Here is a 20,361-nt window from a genome sequence, read left to right on the forward strand (position 1 = left end):
CACGAGGATTGCTTGAGCCAGGAGTTTGAGGTTGCAGTGAGCTATGATCCTGCCATTGCACGCCAGCCTGGGAGACACAGCCAGATACTGTCTCAAGAAAACAAAGAACAACCTCCAAAGAAAGCACGTGTAAAAAAGAACCTGAGCCGTGACCATCACCCAAACTATGACCGTCACTTGACTGATGCTAAAATACTTCGGATCTCAAAGGAGACCAGCACTAAGTACTCCATCAAGAGTGGTGTGGCCCATCTGCGTGGTACATTCTCCCACCATGAGAATCCACACAAAGGCTGGCAGGGTGAACAAGACAGTGCAGTGGGACAGGGACAGGAGAGCTGAGAGCAATTTTTAGTTCATTTATTTTGTTTTAGACAGGGGTCTCACTATGTTGCCCAGGCTGGTCTTGAATACCTGGGCTTAAGCAATCCTCCTGCTTCAGCCTCCTGAGTAGCTGGATTACAGGCATGTGCCAGAGGAGTCTTTTTGCTTTTAAACCTGATCTCAAAGTATAGGGAGCCCCAGGAGGCTCTGAGCCACTGAGTTCCCTTATAAGCTTCCAAAGTAGAAAAACAGGCAGTAGCTGCACCTCCGAAGATGTGGCCAGCCCGGCCGGGGTGGCAGAAGGGGGTGAAGCCAGCACTTGGTAAAGATTTGCTGATCTGAATAAGAATGTGGGACCCATCAGCAAAGATGACAAGTGACTCAGGGAAGAGCCACCCTCTCCCTTCATTCTTCCTGGCACTTGGTTTTTTTTTTTTTCTTCTTCTTTTTTTTTTAGACGGAGTCTCGCTCTGTCACCCAGGCTGGAGTTCAGCGATATGATCTTGACTCATTGCAAGCTCCGCCTCCCAGGTTCACGGGTTCACGCCATTCTCCTGCCTCGGCCTCCCGAGTAGCTGGGACTACAGGCGCCCGCCACCACGCCCAGCTAATTTTTTGTATTTTTAGTAGAGATGGAGTTTCACGGTGTTAGCCAGCATGGTCTTGATCTCCTGACCTCGTGATCCGCCTGCCTCGGCCTCCCAAAGTGCTGGGATTACAGGCGTGAGCCACCGTGCCCGGCCTGGCACTTGGTATCTAACCACAAGAGGATTTTTACTTCCTGCTTAGGGAGGGAGACAGGGCTTCCTGGGGAACCCTGTGCTTCTAGGGGCATGTGGAATGCCAAACCCACTCCCTCTAGAGGCCTCTTGTGAAGATGGAAGGTCCTGGGAAGATAGAGCTGTACCCACAACCCATGGATATAATGCACTATAAGGAAAGCACAACCAGGGCTTCCTCCCAGCTACCCCCGTGGAATTGTGAGGGTGGGATCAGGAGAAACAGGGCCTGGGTTGCCAGCTATGATCCTCCAGGAAACACTGGTGGCGAGCTCCCAGGGGCTAGATAAGCTTCTGAAGGACAGAGGGCCCAGGGAGTCTCCTTAAGAACAAGGGCCCCCTTGCTGGTCCTGTATGGACACATTCTCGGTCTTACCTGGGGGCTTTCAGACTAGCCTGGGAGGAGACCTGTCTGTGTGCACCCTGTTCAGAGATACAGCTCTATATCCTAGAAACTAGGTCTAGACCACGATAGGGGATGCCAAGCAGGCAGCCTCTGGGACCCCTGTGCTTTTCTAAGAAGACTGGCACAGGATGGGCCAATTTCAGCCCAGGACACCACCTAACTTGTTCCGCCTTTGGGTTCTCCTAAGGCCGGGCAGGAACTGAGGCCCCAGCTGCAAAACCAAGTTGAATGGAAATTCCTTTGGGAATGAGCCGACACAACAGACACGCACACAGAGGGCGGTACATCAAGACCCATCAAGATACATGCAGGCACAGGCTCAGGTCTCCCACGATGGATGTTTCAGAGCCACAGCTGCCCACCCCACCCCACCCTGGGTGCAAGGCCATCGCCATCTCAGTGTCCCCAAGGGCTGCATGAAAAAGGACGCCATGCATCGGGTAGGGGAGGGTAGGGATGGCTGCCTCACCTGGACCTGGCCCTTCCCCATGAGTCTGTCCGTGCTCTCGCCATCCTCCTTGGGGATCTTCATCTTGTTGTAACACTTTTCATAGCACAGTATCCTCAGGGTCTGGGAGCCCTCCAGCTCTATCTCAAATTCCTGCAGCCCCGAGGAAGAAGGGAAGTCCAGTGTGAACAAACGGGTCAATGTTATGGCTGAAGGGTCCTCTGAACCGGGGCTCTCCCTGCTGCCCCTGCTGGCCCAGAGGGACCGATGCCTGAGACCCTCCTCCCTTAGTCCTGGGACACATGGAAGTGTTCCCTGTAAGCACCCTGGCATGAGTCTGTGGCCCAGCCTGGATGCTTCCAGAAGCTCCGACTGCCTTTCAAACCTAATCCAAAATCCTTACACCAGCATCTCAAAGGGTGATCCCCACACCACCTGCCTCACAATCGCCAGGGTGCTTGTTAAAAGATATTTCTATGGGCTGGGCACGGTGGCTCACACCTGTAATCCCAGTACACCTTGCCCAGGACGCCAAGGTGGGCAGATCACTTGAGCCCAGGAGTACGAGACTAACCTAGCCAATATGGTGAAACCCCATCCTACTAAAAATACAAAAATTTGTCAGGCGTGGTGGTGCATGCCTGTGATCCTAGCTACTTGTGAGGCTGAGGCGCGAGAATTGCTTGAATCCGGGAGGCGGAGGCTGCAGTGAGCCAAGATCATGCCACTGCATTCCAGCCTGGCCAACAGTGTGAGATTCTCCCTCAAAAAAAGATATTTCTATGGACTCTGAATGATAATGATCTGTCGATGCGGGTTCACTTTTATGGCGGTGAGACTATTCTGTAAGATATTATTATGGTGGATACATGTCATTCCACGTTTGTCAAAACACATAACATGTGTAACACCAAGAATGAACCCTACCTAATGTCAACTATGAACTCTGGGTGGTAATGATGGGTTAACGCAGGCTCATCAACTGTAACTCATGTCCCACCCTGGTGTGGGATGTCCATAATTGAGGTGGGGGGCAGGGGGTACATGAGAACTCTGTTCCTTCTGCTCCATTTTGCTGCAAACCTAAAACCACTCTTTAAAAAATGAATTACATCTAAAAGGAAACGAAGAGTGGTCCTTGGGGTTGATACAGGAGGGAGAGGGACTTGGAGGAAAAACCGCTCCCCTAGCTTTCCAGTTGTCTGCCGTGCATGTGTGGTGTTAACTCTCTCCTCCGTCACCCTGACGGTGCCATTGGTGAATCTGCACGTCACACCGAGGCGTGTGCATGCATGGCTTCTTGGCGAGGAAATGGAGGACGGTGAGGGAAGAAGAAAGCAGCAGGAATTTCTGAACCTGAATGGGGAGGGGGTGGGTGGGTGTGTGCGTCAGGAACATGTGAGTGTCCCCAAGTCCAGATCTTCATGGACAGTGAGGGTGGTGGAGGTGACCTGCTACAATCTAACCCTCATGGCTTCATGCCTCCCTGGAGCTTCCGTGGCTGCCTGGCACCTGAACCTTTTGCACACTGCCTGGCACCCTCTCTTGTTGTTTCTGCTGGGTCGTGGCACTCTTGGTCTCTGCAAAGGCTTCTTCAATGGATCCCCTGTGGCTCTTACACCCCCTCTCATCACAGCTGCCACTCAACCCTTTCTGCAGGGATGTGCAGAGCTACAATGACCAGGTAATTTTACTGAGCTCCTTGTGCCCTTGTACTATTCAAGCAACATGTCTAAAATGATCAAAGAGTAGTGGATGCTGAGAAAGGAGACCTGGGTTCCAGCCCCACTGCTCAATCCACCAGCCTCGTGACCCGTGTAGACCAAGCAGCCTGAGGGCTCTTGGCTTCCTCCTTCACAGGAGCAGGGGTGGGAGGCAGCTCTCTGCAGGCCCAGCTGCCTCTACCTGCATCATCAAGAATGAGACCTTCGAGGTCACAGCTGCTGCGGAAGCTGGGAAATGGCACCTCTCATGGATCTGGGACTTAGTCAGCACGGGCCTCTCTGCAATCACTCCCCTACTCCGGAAGGGGCAGGGCCAGATGGCTAAGTGACTTACACAGCAGCTCTCCAAGGTGGAGGAAGGCACGGCAACACACAATACAAACCCAACACCCCAAGACAAGCAAGCAGGACCCTACAGTCCCTGTCCCAGCCCCACCAGCAGAGCCCCAGGCTTCCGGAAGCCAAGACGGTCACAGGAGCTCATTCCAACTTCTGCGGAAAAACACTATGGAAACCTACCAAGTAAACATAAGCGCTAACAAAGGCAGACAAAAAGCCTTTTTAAGTCTTTCCAAACGCTTCTCCAGCAAAATAGGCGGCTTCTTTGTGATGACGGGGGTGGGTAAGGTTTTCAGGAACACGGAGATAAAATCTCTTGGACACGTCAACTACTGGCCCCCCAGGAGATTCCTGGAATTCAGCAGCACTGCCTTCGGGGGAAGCCCTCAGGGAGCCCCTGAAGGTTCAGATTATCTCCAGTGGAAAACATCCTGTGCCCCGGCTGGAAGGCTGGGCCCTTGTGGAATCAGCTCCTCACCTCGTTCCAGTTTGGCTCAGCTGTGTCCCTGTAGACGCGCGTCTTTGCTTTATTCACAAAATACCCAAAGGAATCCACCTCCAGGGTGCAGTACAGATCTGTGGGGAGAAGGGGACATGGAGAAGGTCACAGGTCTTTTCCACATCACCCACATGGTCTATAAGAGCAGGTGTTATTTGCAGAATCAGAGAAAAAAATAAAAAAGGTTTTAACTTTCTTTCTAAAAATTAAACACCTAATTGGGGTCTGGCATGAACACCAGCACCTCATGCGATGCCCCTGCCCGCTCTGTGGAATTTCCCTGGGTGCGGCTGGGAAACTGGACTTCCCACAACATTCGTTCACTCAGTCAATCCACAAACCCCAGCTAAAGCCCCTGCGATGAGAAGGGCCCTGCACTGGTGGGGACAGAGAGGTGTACATGCCATTGTTACACAGTGACGCCACAGCAGAGGGCAGCCGTCCTGGGGGATGTGGGAGCTCCTACAATCAGAGCAGACCCCGCTGTAAGTATTATCGGGCAAAGAGTTAAGGCAAAGGGGACTCCAGGCCACCGTGGGGCACAGGAAGCAGCTCAGTGCTGGGGAAGTCGTGGGGTGCAGGGGGAAGAGAGGGAGGCGAGGCCTGGAGAAGAGTGGGGCTGGGCTGTGGGCGGTAAGTTGCAGGGTGGGGTTTGAGTTTTAGAAAAACTACCTGAGATGGGCGATGGAGAGGCCTGGTGGTGGGGACCCTTTCTGCAGGGACATCCAGAGCTACAAAGACCAGGGAGGAGGCCACAGCCAGGGCCTGGCCAGGCAGCCAGAGATGACTAAGAAGCCTCACTGATGGAGAACGGCATTTAATGGAGGGAGAGCGGACCACGGTTTCTGGCTTGGCCACGGGGGTGGATGGTGGTGCCCCTCAAAAGGACAGGACATAAGAGGAACAAGTTTGGGGTCCATGAATTTTGGTTCATGGGGGTTTGGTTTGGGGATGCATGAGGCAAGGAAGAGATAGATAGAAAGGTAACAGGGAGGCAAGGAGAGACAAGTCCAGGACCACGGGGCAGCGTAGGGTGTCACGCTGTATTGCTCACAGACAGGACCCGGGAGGAGATGCAGGGATGCAGGGAGGCCCACGAGGGAAACACCAGCGTTTATGAGGCAGCCAGAGACAGAGGCCCAAGGGGAAGATTATGTGTGTTACAATGTTATGAAGGTGCAATCTGCATGTCATGTAATTCATCCATTCCAAGTGTAGGGTTTAAAGAATTTTAGGAAATGTAAACGCGAGCGCAAACAGCACCACAATCTTTTCACGACACTGCTCTCATCTAAAAAGTCCCCTTGGGTTCATCCGCAGTTACTCTTCTCCCAATCCCATCCCCCAACAATCCCTGGTAAGCTTTCTGTCTCCACATTTTGCTGTTTCTAGGAACTTTTTTTTTTTTTTTTTTGAGGCAGAGTCTCGCTCTGTCGCCCAGGTTGGAATGCAGTGGCACAAGCTCGGTTCACTGCAACCTCCGCCTCCTGGGTTCAAGTGATTCTCTTGCCTCAGCCTCCCAAGTAGCTGGGATTACAGGTGCCCACTACCTAGCCTGGCTAATCTTTGTATTTTTAGTAGACACAGGGTTTCACCACGTTGGTCAGGCTGGTCTCCAACTCCTGAGCTCAAGCGATCCACCTGCCTCAGCCTCCCAAAGTGCTGGGATTACAGGCATGAGCCACTGCGCCCGGCCTCAAGAAACTTATACAGTGCAACTGATGTGTTACCAGCCTTCACCGTTCTGACAGCTCCAGTAGCTGGGGGAGACCCCCACTTAGAGGGAAAGGAAAAAAAAAAGTAGTATCCATCCAGCTCGACAGAGCAGCCAAATCTGCTTTGCTGTGGGGTGAAGGTGCACTGCTGACAGCCCTCCTGGCTTGGACCCAACACTCCTGCGCACCCCACGGGATGCTGTCAAAGTCCTTGCCAAACCCCTGCGATTACACGATCCACCTGCAGGGGGCAGCTCACCAGCTCCCAGAATCTGAGACAGGCTAGGGAGAGGGCAGAGGCCACTCCGGGAAAAACAATTCCACACCCAGAAGGCATCAACTAGCACAAACACTCCACAGCGGCCAGGGGTCAAAGGTGTCCCGTGGTCATCTGAACAACCTCCCTGTTTCCCCACACCCTGCCCGATTAGTCCTTCCTGGGTGGAGACCCTGGCTCGGCCGCTGCAACCTTCCTCCCCAAACCAGTACTTACTTGAACTCTGCTTAAATCCAGTGGCTGAGTGGACGATGACATTCAGAAACCCATAGAGCCCCGGAGACTCATCATCTGCGCAAGAGACCAAAGAGGTCAGCTTCTGCTGTCCCGGGAAAGTGAGGCAGGTGACAAGCTAACTCTGCTTCAAAATCAACCATCCAGTGGACACTGTGTGGCTGCCATCTGCCCGGCACAAGGCAAGCCAGCGTCATGGGCCAAAAACATACTCATCATGATTTCTGTCTTGGGGATCTTAGGATCCAGTTGGTTTCACAATACAGGCAAACCAGTGACCCAATGTGTAATAAGGTTCCAAGGACAGTGGAGGGGGTCGGGGTGGTGTGGGATGTGGGTGGGGTGTGTGTGGACACATGTGCATAGCGTATGCTGTGTGTGTGACTGAGCATACGTGCAACAGTGAATGCAAAACAGCTTGACCAAAAGTGCTGGCTGGCAGGTAGCTGGAGGAGAGGAGGGCTGGGAGGACGGGAGTGGGGCCAAATCCAAGGCACAGAGCATCTGAGGAGCATCTGCTGCAGCCTTGTGACTAGGAATAGAAGCCATGCATCTCCTCAACCACCCAGCAGCAGCCACTCAGGGAGAAACTGCTCCTAACCCACCTTGTCTACTCCTGGGAGGGGACAAGGGCCCTAACAAGCACAGCTCTTCCTTCTGAACCAAACTCCACTAGTCCCATCAAAAGTGCTAACAGGAAGCGGGGATCAGCCTTCAGGCTAGCTGCCTGCCCTCCCTGCAGGTGGCCTGTACACAGAGTGGGGGGGGGCCCACCTTCCTTGTTGATGGTCAGCGGAATGCTGTGGACGGTCTGGAGTTTCACACACGAGTTGGTCAGCATCTGCAGCTCCACGGATGTCAGGGAGAAGCTTTTGAAACCTGGGAGGTTGGAAAAGAGGTGCACCAATTGGTCAGTCTGCTCCTTGGCCCTCTGGCCCCTCCTGCTGGACCCCCACCACACACCCTGGGGAAGGAGCACGGCAAGAACTGGTTCCAGGGCTTGGGGGCTCAGGAGGGGGCACTTGGCTCTCAAGTGCAGTGCTGGTCTGGCAGCAGAGCAAGGTGTAGCCCTGGAGAGCCCAGGCCTGGAGGAGTCTTAGCATGAGACTTACAAACACACACATCCCACGCTACCTAAGCACAGCCACAAGGCAGGTCTGAGAATGAGTGGCTGGACTGGGAGAACCTCCCTGTGAGGTCTCCCCAGACAGACAGCAGCATGGCTCTGCCCCTCCTCTGCTAACACGGGCCCCCATTTCTCCACCAGGTGAGGAAAAGGGGCTTATTTCTGGGCATAATGCTGAACAGGGAACAGAGGCTGCCACTCTGGAAATGGCTGGGGCTCCTGTGTTATGACAGGAAACCCTGGGACACAAGCACTGGCAGGGCTGCCCGGAGATCCTCGATCCCCCCGGCCACGGTGGCACTGGGGGCCGAGAGGTGGCTATGCATAGGTGAGAATGATGAGCCTGAGGGGGTGGGAGGTCAGGCCAGGCCAGAGGCATGCAGAACCCCAGCCCAGGGTCCCTGTGAAATATGCTGCTTTGCAGGAGATGGCCCACAGCTGTGGGAGGACCAGGCCACCTGGATACAGCGCTCAGCCCAGCGCCCCCCGCAAGAGGGACAGTGGCACACAGAGTCCCAGCGGGAACATCTCGGTAAGGATGGCATGTGAATCCCAAACCTCCAAGGAGGGAACCGGGTCTGCCCTCCCCACCCACACCGCCAGGCAGGACCCGAAGGAAGGAGCGCCCTGACAGAGGGAAATGCCCAGAGAAGGAAGGGGCTGCCCCAGACAGGAGGGAGCGCCCCTGTGCTGAGAGCGGGCAACCCCGGCCATATGAACAGGGCAGTGGGGCCAGCACAGTGTGGCTGCCCAAGTGGGCCCAGCCAAAGGCCCCTTTAGCATCAGCACCTGCTGGGGCAGGGAAGGCCCAGGGGGCGGGGAGTAGATGAGGGGAAATGGGGGAGGCCAAGAAAATGGGGTGGTGGCAGGGTCCCAGAAAGGCCTAGGGGGCAGGCTGGGGGTGCGGTGTATGGGCAGCAGGCTGGGGGGAGATGGCAGGGGTGTGTGTAGGGGCGGGTGTGGAATCTGGAAAGGGCCTGGGGAAGGGGGATTCACAGGAGATCACAGGGCAGTGGGGAAATGAGTGCCCAGGGGATGCGGGCAGGATAGGCCGGCAGGGAGACAAGAGGGCTGGGGGCCTATCGGGATGGCTGTCTCCAACTTGTTTTCTAAATTAGCCCTCCATGCAACACTTCACTTGGATAAAACCCCTCAAAATAAAAAAGAAGGTTTAAAACCACAGGAGCTGCCAGCCTAGCCCTAATGGTTTGAAGCCCAGCCACTCTCGGGACAGAGGATACTCACACTTCTTCTGCTGCTCCCGGATGTTTTCCCTCCACTCTGCACGCTCATAGTCAGAGGAGATCAGGAACGTGTAACTCTAGGGTGGACGAGAAGAACACACCCGGTTATCTCCGCCCTGGCTACGCGAATGCCTGGTAGGCCCGGGGCACCTTAGAGCACACAACTCGTATCTCCAGCCGGCTGGAGCCCAGTGGCCAGGTGTGCTCACGACCTGGCATGTCGCTTCCGGCACTCCCTACCCTTCCTGCTGGCTGGGTGCTACAGCACCTCTGGTACAATCTCTCACCTGAACTACGTGGGTCATGGTGTGATGCTGGCAGAGGGGCACAGCTTAGGGACATGGAGGTGACCAGGTGGGATCTGCAGAGGTGAAGGTTAATCCAGACCTGACCTCCTGCATTCAATTCATAAGCCCCACACTAGCCCAGAGGTGAGACTTCTGCAGAGCCCACCAGCTGCCTCTCCTGGCCAGGCTAGAAAACAAGCCATTCTGGACACTGACAGACACATACTGACAGGAGGGAGAAGCCCAGGTTACAGATGGCAGCAGGAGCCAGACTCAGGACAGAAGGAGTGTCTCTGGCCCTCAAGGCCCCAGGACAGCATCCCTGTACCAACGGCCAGGTCTGCACAAACCTGCTAGGCTCCCCTGCCCTATACCCTCCCTGGAGACCTTGCCCACTCCCAGCTGTGGGAGCTGAGCCAGCTGCCACTCAACCTGGGGGCTACGGCCCAAAGCCCCAGACAAAGGAATGAGTGTGCTTGCGTGCACCATGCTGGACAAGCCTCTCAGAGTGGGGCACGTCCAAGTGAAAATGCACTGCCGTTAGGCAACCAGGAGCCCATCCTAGGCCAGGAGAGCAGGAGGGGCCGGAACAGCAGGCGCTCACCTTGCCATTGCGGCTGTGCACCCTGAAGGCCATGCTGGGAGACATAAGCAGCAGCAGCGACTCCTGCTCTGACAGCTTCTTCTTCAGCCTCTCCGTGGCCTTGCTGCCCTTGTTCGCCCTCTGTGGGGAGATGCCACAGCCTCATCTTCCCATTCCAGCGCCCCACACAACCCACTCCCACTCCATCCATCCCCACCACCAGCTCCATTCAGCCTGCAGAGGGCAAGAATCCCATCTCTCCACTCAGCACAGACCAGGGCCCCAGACCGCAGTTGCTGGTGGCCTTTGGAGGACAGAAACAGCTTTTTTACAGGGTCAAGGCATGGCATAAGCTACAGGACATGCCCAGTAAACCTTTTTTTGGAGGAATTAAGTCTTTCCTCTCATAAGGGCGGAGAGAAGAGACTTTTACCAACATCCCTGCCTTTCATTTTCCCAAATTCAGACAATGTCCAGGAGGCCGCTGTGACCCAGAGGGTCGCTCACCCCCTTCCTAATCCAACTAGGTTTCAGCATCAGGCCCCTGGGCACGTTTGTGGAGATGCCAGCAGAAGACCAGACGACTGTCAACAGAACCTGGATGGGAAGGCCCTTGCTACACTGAGCCGTGCATTTCACTCTAGAAGCCACTATCCCTGGGGAGGAGAAAACTGTGCTGCCTGTCACCAGGTAGGGCCCCATCCCATCCCATCCCCCAAAGAGCTGAACATGGAGAATGCAACAGTAACAGTCAATAGGCCTCAGCTGCCCTGAGCACTGGCTCCCACTCTGTGTGGGGGACACCCTACCTTGAAGGTCACAGTCCCACAAGAATGACAATAGAATGTTCACCCCAGTCTTGAAGCTCCCTGTGTTCCTAAGTGTGCTGGGTTTGGGTACAACAGGCTGGGCAGCTGGGCAAGGGCTGAGGACCTCCTGTCCTGCTGTGTCCACCCTACCTGGGCATACCTGGACCCAGGCCTAACCTTTTTGCCACCCGCCTCCTCTGGCCTGGCTAACTTTTGATTGAGGGGCTTGTCCTCACCATTTTTAGTCTTCAAACATCCCTGGAAAGAAACCAAAGGCAGGTAGTCCTGAACACCTGGAGGGGTGGCACTCCCACCTGGGCCTGGCCCCCATCAGGGTAGCTTGTATGGGGCACAGCCAGCACCTCCCCCAACCCTGCACCCTGGACTACTCCAAGCCCTCCACTGTCTGGCTGTGACTTTCTCTCTGACGACTCAGTACTTCACCCATGTAATGGAACCACACAGCAAAGGACGCAGCCTGGGTATCAGGAGACCACACACTCAAACAGCTCAAGCCCGGGGCCAGAGGTGAGAACCCGGAAGCCTCTCTCCCGCCCGGCTGACTGAGCTCCCACGTTCCTGCTGCTTCCTTAAAAGGACCATCCAGGCATTTGCCTGTGAACTTACAGTGATCACACCCTGTTCCCTTATAAATACTGCTAGCTGTCATGCGCTCTCTGACTCTTCATTTCTGCCTTGCGTGACCCAGGGACAGAAGACTGCTCTCCCTATTCATGGCACCTCCTTGTCCAAAACCCGTAGGTAAAATCTCTGACCTTGTTTCCTGTTGTGGTGGTGTGTTTCTGAAAAACTAGGAGGTGTTTGCCTAGGTTAAGTCTTCCCCGGGAATGCCAGTGAAAACACAAAATCAGGCTCCTAGTGCCACAGCAATGGTCAGGCGGGCACAAACTGGACACAGTTTAAACTTGCCAGTATAAGCAAGTTTCTCTCGTGAGGGACCCCTGGTCACAGGTCAGACAACTACGTATGAGGCAGTCCACCAGGTCTAAGAAGTAACCCGTGAAAGGCGCATTGTGGAGACCACGACCAGTTCCCTTCATTTTTCTAGAGGGCTGGGTTGGCAGCCGCTCTGGTATGGTGTTCCCCATTTAGCTGGGGGTTCTCAGAACAATTGGGCACCTACCTGTGCCCAGAGGCCCAGCCCTCCAAGAGCTGAGAGCTTACAGGGATCCCAGAGACCAGACCTGGGGCCCAGAGGCCTGACGGAGAAAGCACCCACTGGCTGTGTGCGGGGGCTGCTGCCCACTCAGACCACATCAAACCCGGCCCTTGCTCCCCTGGCGTGCACCTTCTCTCTCTGGATGTCACTTTTGATCTGGGAGATCTTGATCTTCAAAGCGTCCAGCTCCTCGTCCGGCACCAGGGGGATGTTGGGCACTGCCTCCGATTCATCCACCATCTGGAAGCTGAGATCCGTGAGCGGAATGTACCATTTGCAGTCATACTGCTGCGTTTTGCTGGGGATGGGGAGAGAAGAATGTTCACATGCACCGACTGCCTTCTGTGACTGATGTCACTGCTGTCAAGAGCCCAAGAGCCCGTGTTCTCGGCCATACATGGTTTACCTGACCTAAAACCCAGCACGTGTTCCATGGAACAGACTGGGATGAGGCCACTGGCAGGTGCCAGGATTCCTGGGAACAGACACTCTGAACATGTGACCGCAGGCCCCAGGCATCTCAGGAGTCTAGATCCACCTTATCCTGAGCTGGCCCTAAGGTTGAAGGCTCATGTGGGAGCACATCAAGGCTGCACAATGACAGGACAGGACTGAAATCCACCCCCAGGGCCGTAAAGTTTCAGGGACTACAGATCTAGCTGGCGTCATCCCCTTGCCTGACAGGTGGGGGAACTAAGGCTCTCCTCTGAGTTGACTGATTAAACCTACTCAGCAGGGAAACGGCAGGATGCAGGAAAGAGCCCCGCGCTGGTCCTTCCCAATGTGGCCCTCTTTGCTCCATTCCAACCTGGTACAACCTGGGTGAACCCAGGGAGGAGGGAGGAGGGGAGCTGTGTGCACGCCTATGCCGAGAATAACTGGGAAAACCACCACCAGGCTCGGGGAGACAAGGAGCAGCCACCACCCAGCACTGCCTGCAGCCCCTGATCTCACGCTTCCCGGATGGGTCCTGAGGTGACCTTTCTGCAATGGTGCCGGAAGCCACAGTCGGCTTTACCCCTCACTACAGGAGTCAAAGCTGGTCACCATGATGCCCCATGACGTCTCCAGATTGCTAGTGACAATCTTTAACCTGGAGCCTGGCATTGTGCCCAAGTAGAAACGGAATGTAAAGAGAGCTACATCACCACTGACCTCTGCCGTGACAAGACCCTCCATGACCTGGAGCGTCAGGGCGGGGTCACTGCTGGGACAGGGGCCACATCGTCACTCACCCTCCGCTCTGCTTCTTGAGCTTGGTGCAGAGAAGCAGGTCGGTGAAGAGGAAGACGTGGCGCAGCTTGCGGGCCCCCTCCACCAGCTCCACCATGAAGCTGTCCTTCAGCAGCTGCCGGTGCTGCAGGCACAGGGAAGGCTGGGGTCAGGGCCAGCCTGGGGTGATGCGTGGGGGGTGTTCAGCCCTCCCAGCCCAGCAGGAGCAGGTTGACCCAGAGACGCTCTCTCCCTGGGAAGATTTCACTCCCTCCACATCTGACCCTCACACCCACTTTCCAGAACGTTTTGTTCATCTCACAGTCCTGCTAACACATCAGGGTTTATGTGTAACTTCTTTGTTCAACAAATTTCCCAATCCCTCCTGTGTGTTCAGCCTTTGGAAGAGGGTGGGAGGATGGGGGAGAGGGGGAGGTAACGGGTGTGGGTCTGAAGGGGCACACTGCCAAGCAAACAGTCTGCTGTGAAGATGGGTGATGGGGGGACCCGCTTTAAACAGGGAAGCCAGTGCCTCTCTGGGGTGGCAGCTGGAGATCCAGAATTGGCAAGAAGCCAGCCATGCCAGGAGCAGGTATTTCTGTAGAGGGACCATCGCAGGCACAGGCCCCTGTGGTGGGGAGAGATCGGTGCCCGAGGTACAGATGGGGCAGTATGGTCTATGGGTGGAGACGGGCCCAGTGCACTCTGAAAAGTGGCAGCCCTCCAGGTCACAGCAACGGTCGGGCCTGGTTCTGATGGCAGCAGGATCTGAGGGCCCCACATGTGGAACTCCTAGTCCTCCCAACTAGACAGGATGGATAGGGTCCCCAGTGTGCACGGGCTGCACCTCTGACACCTGCCTGGACACCTGCGGCCTGAGAAGGGTTAAAGTGGAGTGCAGGTGGGCAGCACAGGGCAGGGGGCACAGGCTAACAAGCCACGTGCCTTTCTGCATCTTGGTCTGCATCTGAAAGGCAAGGGTCAGTCCTTCTCGCTCAAGGGGCTGCTGAATGGGCATGTCTAGGTATGTCACCCATGCCTGGAACCTCACAGGGTTGGGCGCTGTGCCGAGGGTACAGGGACAGGATGAGAGGCTGTCGCAGCAAGCCTTCCCCACTCTGGGACCAGTGCACTGCACGAGCACATTGCCTGAATTATTTGATCCAATCCCTACAACAGGCTGTAGGCAGGTCCTTAATGAGAAAACCGAGCTTCAGGGAGGTCCACCCTCTGTCCCAGGCAGTGCAGAAAGAGAGGGGTAACATTCACAGGCCTCTACCCTCAGGAGTCCACAACCTCGTGGGAGAGAGACCAAGTGTTTGGTGGGCACCCAGCCCACCTGGTCTCAGGGAAGGCTCACAGGGAGGACGACCCCCGCCCTGCGCTGAGAGTCAGAAGGGTCAGCAGGGGAGGCACATACAACAGAGGGTGTGAAAACCCAATGTCTCCCCGCAGGCAGTGCACCTGTCCCCATCTCGAGAGGTGATGAGGCCCTGTGCTCTCAGGGAGCCAGGCTGGTCCTGGGGCCGGACCAGGCGCCTCGCCCTGCTGTCACCTGCAGCCTGAGGTTCTTCTCAGGGAGCTCTGTCTCTCTGAACTTTTCCCCCATTCTGGGGCCGGAGGCAGCAGAGCTCCCCATTTGCAAGAACAGCCTGGGCCAGGCGTCTGACACTCTCAGGGGTGGAGGCTTCATGTCACCATCATAAGCAGCTTGGCTCACGACAGCCAGCCGGCTCTTGTGAAGGGGAACCAATGAATTACGCAGGGGCTGCTGGTGCCCATAAGTGGAAGGGTAGGAAGGCTGCCGGCGTGCCAAGGCCATGACTCATCGGCACTCACCCACACCCCGCCTGCCGAGGGCAGACGGCCGCCTGGTGATGGCACCCACGGGAAGCAAGAAACAGCATGTGCACCTGGAGAAACATCATGCAGAGCTGGAGCGCTGAAGCCAGGTAAACCAAACTGCTGGGTCTGCAGCGGGGATCAGATCTGGGTAGGGTCCCAGGACACTGAGGTCCTTCGGGAAGGACTGCAGTATGTCCTCTTGGCAGGGACACAGCAAAGGGCCTCCCGGCCAAGGAGGAGGGGTCTCAGGCACCTTCCTTCTGGGGCAGTGGCGGGGCTGGATGGCAGCCTTCTCCATACAAAGGCACTGAGCTTCTTGCCATCACCAGCAGAGGGCACCCCATGCTCAGCTCAGAAACCGCAGACCCAGCCCACTCTGCCTGTGGTCAAGAAATGCAGCTCCCTCTCCAGCAGAGGCTCCCCACAACCCACCTAAGGGGCACCCTTGGCCTTCAGCAAGGCTACTGAGTGTCACACTGGGCGCCTGTAGCACCCACATGCCGGCTTGCCAGGTTGAGAGGACACAGGCCTGACTGTGGGGAGGACGTGGCCCCTCTGGGGTGCGGGCTGCAGGCCCGGGAGGCTCAGACAGGGGACTAGGCAGTTTCTGGGCTACTCTCTTGATGCTGCCACAGCCTCCCCAACCCCCCACCCATCTGTGCAACTCTCATCTGAGAGAAGCCTGAAAGCCACAAGCAGCCCAGCATGTCACAGCATCTCAGGCCCTGCTCTGCAGTCCCCGTCACCCGGCCCCTGCCTGCCCTCCCAGCCCACACAGCACCAGCGCATGGCTGGGAGGCCCACATGGCGTGGCCTATGTCACTCCCTGCCCAGAAGATGTCCCTCTCAGAAGCGCTCAGCAGCCTGGTCCCCGGCCTGGAGTACAGGACAGTCGGCCTTGAGATCAGCACAGGCTTCCTGCATAGCCCACCCGAGTCGTCCTCCAGGGCACATGGCAAGGGTGGGCCGGGGTCACAATCCTGACTGCATCCCAAAGCCGGCATAAGGCCACGTGGCTGGAAACCACTGTCCCCAAGGCTCAGCATCTCACCTAGGGCAAACACTCCCAGCTGGAGCTGTGGGACAGAGAGGGCCAGGGCCTCAATGGCCCCAGGACAGGGACGGTACCACTTTGGCTCCCCGGGGCCGTGGGAGCCTGTGTGTGAAAAGGGCACCAGGGGAAGATCCTATGTGCTCTGCATCTGCGTCTGTGTATCCCTGTGTGTGTCTCCATGTCTCCGGGTGTGTTCATTCTCATGTGAGTGTGAGTGCCTGAGCGTGCCCTCGTGCATGGAACCCCACATAGGCCTGTGGCCTGGGTAGGTGTGTGCCCGTGTGTCTCACTGTGTGCGTCTCCATGTTTCTGTGTGTGTGTTCCCATGCAAGGGCATGTCCCTGTGCGTGTCAGGCCTGTGTGTGTCCTGGTGCAAGTAACCTCGTGTAGACATGGGTCCCTGTGTGTGCTGCGGAGCGGGGCAGGGCAGTGGGACAGCAGGCCCCAGCTGGCAGGACAACACTCCCTTTGGGGAGCCCCCCACCACATCCCAGGTGGGAAACACCAGTTGGAAGAAACGCCACCTGTCTTCTTGAACAACTAAAATCATCATCCCCACAGGAACCCCCAGAAAGCAAGGGTGGCCAGGACAGCCTGCGTCCTCACTGTCCCAAGCCCACCCTTCTGCTTCTCTGTGACGACGATGCTGGCTATGCTCCTCCATTTCTTGGAGCCTCCGTTTCCTTAAACATGATGGGGTGAGAAAGACCAGTCTGGTGGTATATTCTGAGGATTAAATGAAACTGCGACCTGCAGGGCCTCACACGGGGCTGTCACCCTTTGCCATGTCCTCTGCAGGTGCAAATGTGACAGTCACAGCTTCCCATGAATCACACCACTCACTCCTCACCAGGACTCTACGAGCCAGGCACCATAACCCTGATTTCTACACACAAGGAAACTGAGGACCTGTGAGGTCACATTATGTGCCCTGTCTTCTGAGGAGGGGGTCGAGTCAGGCTGGTGGGCGTGAGGAGGGGCACCTCCTTGCTAAGGGGACTGCCTCCTCCAGCTGTCGCCAGTGCAACATCACCCCCCGCCCCAAGCACAGCCTATCCAGGGCCTTCCCAGGAAGGCCAGCCTGGAAGAAGCACACTGTTAGGGCTGAAAGTTTCTGTCCCCCTCAGAATTCATGCTGAGGCCCTAACTCCAATGGGTTGGTATCTGAAGGTGGGGCCTTTGCTAGGTGAGTAGGTGTAGATGAGGTCAGGTGGTGGAACCCATGTGATGGGATGAGTGTCCCCATAAGCAGGAAAAAAAGAGAGGTCCTTTTCTCTCTCCATGTCCACTCCCAGGAAGGCCACTGAGAGTACAGTGGGAGGGTGGCCGTGCTTCTCACTGCCCTCACCAGAACCTGACCCTGCTGGCACCCTGGTCCTGGATCTCCAGCCTCCAGAACTGTGAGAGAGGTAAAGGCCTGTGTGTGAGGCTCTCAGCAGATGATACTTTGTTAAAGCAGCCTGAACTGACTATGACACGCTCCAGGAACCAGAGACCATGGCTCCATGGAGATGCTGGAAAACTTCCCCAGGTACAAGAACTGCAGTTTGATCATCAACAAATCAGCAGGGCCTTGACTGGTGGGACAAGGAAAAGTTGCCAAAGAAGCCCACATAGCAGCTGAGGAAGTGGAGAAGGAAGACGGCCCAAGTGAAGACCAAGGTGGAGCTTCCAGCTGCTGGCTGGTGGGGGGCCCCTGGAGGCAGCCGGTGGCCTCAGCCCCCGCTATCCTGCCCCCAGAGCAAACTGCACACCCCTGGAGACCTGGCTGAGTGCCACTGAAACTGGCTGAGCGCCACTGAACTGGCTGCCACTGCCTGTCAGTGACCCTGTCTATGTAGGGATGTGGCAGACTCCAGAGGTTTGGCAGTGGGACCAGGAGCAAGGAGGGTCACCAGGCAGGCCAATATACACTGCAGCCGAGAATGAGGTCAAGGGTCCTGCTCGCCTTTCCCTCCCTCTCACCTGCTCTTGACTTGCCCTCCCTGCAGACTCTCTGGTCCCCAAGAAAGCCTCCCATGGCCAAACTGGCCGAGAAAGTTTCCTATGCCCTGAGAGACACCATGCCAGGAGGAGGGTAGGGCAGGGCCTGGGAAGGACAACGCTGGCTGACAGCTACAGTCAGGGTGGCTGGTAGCAGCTAATGTTTACTGAGCTCTTTCTGGGTGCCAAGAAGGTGTGAAAAGAGCATGACGTAAAACATCTCATCTCACTCCACAGAACCCTCCCATGCAGCAGGCTCCAGCTCCACCACTTCCTGGAGAAGAAACAGCTCGGAGGTAAGCAACATGCCCACGCTCCTGGAAGGAATTAGAACTTGGCCCAGACAAGCCGAGAACCCAAGCTTTGTTTGCCAATGTTTATGAAGGGCCCAGAAAGGCCTAGCCCTCGACATGGGCACTAGCCTTGCCCTTACAGCTTCTGTTTGGTGTCCAGTGGAGTTGAGAACCCCACCCATCCTGTCTTCACCCCTGGGGTGGGCACCTCCCTCTCCGTAGCACCCCTTGCAAACTTTGCCAACAGGGTCTGGCTTCTCCGACTGTTTTCCAACTCTTTTTTTTTTTTGAGACGGAATTTCACTCTGTTGCCCAGGCTGGAGTGCAGAGTGCAATGGCGTGATTTCGGCTCACAGCCACCTCCGCCTCCCAGGTTCAAGCAATTCTCCTGCCTCCGCCTCCTGAGTAGCTGGGATTATAGGCACTTGACACCATGCCCGGCTAATTTTTGCATTTTTAGTGGAGACGGGGTTTCACCATGTTGGCCAGGCTGGTCTCGAACTCCTAAGCTAAAGTGATCCACCCGCCTTGGCCTCCCAAAGTGCTGGGATTACAGGTGTGAGCCACCATGCCCAGCCTGTTCTCCAACTCTTTAATCATCAACTGAAAGACCTTGGTTCTCCTCTGCCCGAGCCTCACCATCTCTCAGCCTCAAGCCTGCACTGGTGGTACTTCCCTCCTCCAGGGCCTTCCTGCAGCTCCCGCTTGGACTGCTGCCTGTGTTCTTCCTAAAAGAGGGACCTCTGCGATCCCAGGCAGAGAACGGGTATTGGAGGTCAATGCCTGGCTGGCTCTTGGGAAACAGAACATCCAAACTGGATCGTCCGCTATGCTTCCGAGCCCAGGCCGAGGGGGTGCTGAGCAGCACATGGTGCCAAGGCTCCGAGCAGACAGGCAGGCAACCACATGGGAAGTCACCCAGCAGTGGAGATCGGTTATCTAACTGTGAATTTAATTCAGCTAAACAAATGAGCGCCACCTACCAGCCCTCAGAACCCAGGCCTGGAAAGAAACTGTGCCTGCGGGATCCTTTGATCCTGTCATTTTGGGGAAGCTAAGGAGGGCATTCTCCTGGGCAGCACCTGTGGCTCAAGGCCCCCAGGTGTGCTTGGGCCAGGATGCCAGGAAGCCGGAGCACCTGCCGGCCACCATTCAGCATCAGGGAGCCACCTGGAATACAGCCCAAAGTCACTGTTCCCCAAAGAGCACAGCCCTGGAGCCGTGGGACGTGGCTGAAAAGGGCAATGAGATTACAGGAGCCACAGTGGGGGTCTGGGGCTGGGGTGGCTGACCCTGCACAGAGCTCACACCTGGGCCTCTCCTCGATGCCAGACTTGCCCAGGCTCAGCAGGTAGCAATGGGTCACCTCCCAGGAGGCCCAGTAGGGACTGCAGGAGAACCTCGAAACACCCAGGCCAACAGAAGCAGCTTTCCTCTCGACATCAAATGACAGGGAGGCCAGAAACAGACCCAACCCCTTGACACATTCCCAGCAGCAGCAGCAGCAGGGGATGGGGTAGTGTGCGTTGCTGAAAGGGACATCTCCTCCTCCTTCCTACCTCCAGGTAGTGCAGGAACAAGAGGAGGGGTGGAAACGTCCTATCGGCTCACAGAGGTAGAAGGGAACCAAAGAGTAACACACCCGAGGGGCACACAGGCGGCCAGGGGCCCGTGGCCTCACTTGCATCCTGGCTTAGCTACTTAGTGGCTGTGTGACTGTGGGCAAGACATTCAACCTCTGTGAGTCGCAGTTTTCTCATCTGTGAAAGGGAGATCACCTCTGACCCCACATAATCATCATGAGAACGCAGAGGCACAGTTCCTGTCTCCCTTCGGGAACTTGACACTCCATGTCATGTACCAAACTAAGAGATGGGCAGAAGAGAAAAGTTCAGGCCCTGCCCCTGGCTGCAAGTTCTAAGAGGAAGTAGCCTGGAGCTTCTGCCCCTCTTTCCTGGCTAATGTCGTCAGGGGAGCTCGCCCGTCACCTCCGACACAGA

The 20,361-nt window shown here is 56.3% G+C and overlaps 1 protein-coding gene across 2 annotated transcripts in view; it reads right to left on the bottom strand.

Annotated features, from left to right (window-relative positions):
* BCR (BCR activator of RhoGEF and GTPase) overlaps positions 1-20,361 on the bottom strand; it is a 134,758-nt gene that overhangs the window by 18,806 nt on the left and 95,591 nt on the right. For both annotated transcript variants that reach the window (XM_054469018.2, XM_063662772.1), the window contains 8 exons: positions 13,210-13,331; positions 12,104-12,272; positions 10,007-10,126; positions 9,117-9,192; positions 7,520-7,624; positions 6,728-6,802; positions 4,499-4,596; positions 1,979-2,110 (listed from right to left, as the gene is read on the bottom strand). In XM_054469018.2, coding sequence (XP_054324993.1) covers positions 1,979-2,110; positions 4,499-4,596; positions 6,728-6,802; positions 7,520-7,624; positions 9,117-9,192; positions 10,007-10,126; positions 12,104-12,272; positions 13,210-13,331 — 897 coding nt within the window. The remainder of the gene's footprint in view (positions 1-1,978; positions 2,111-4,498; positions 4,597-6,727; positions 6,803-7,519; positions 7,625-9,116; positions 9,193-10,006; positions 10,127-12,103; positions 12,273-13,209; positions 13,332-20,361) is intronic.

This window comes from Pongo pygmaeus, chromosome 23, assembly GCF_028885625.2.
Source record: "Pongo pygmaeus isolate AG05252 chromosome 23, NHGRI_mPonPyg2-v2.0_pri, whole genome shotgun sequence".
NCBI lineage: Eukaryota > Metazoa > Chordata > Mammalia > Primates > Hominidae > Pongo > Pongo pygmaeus.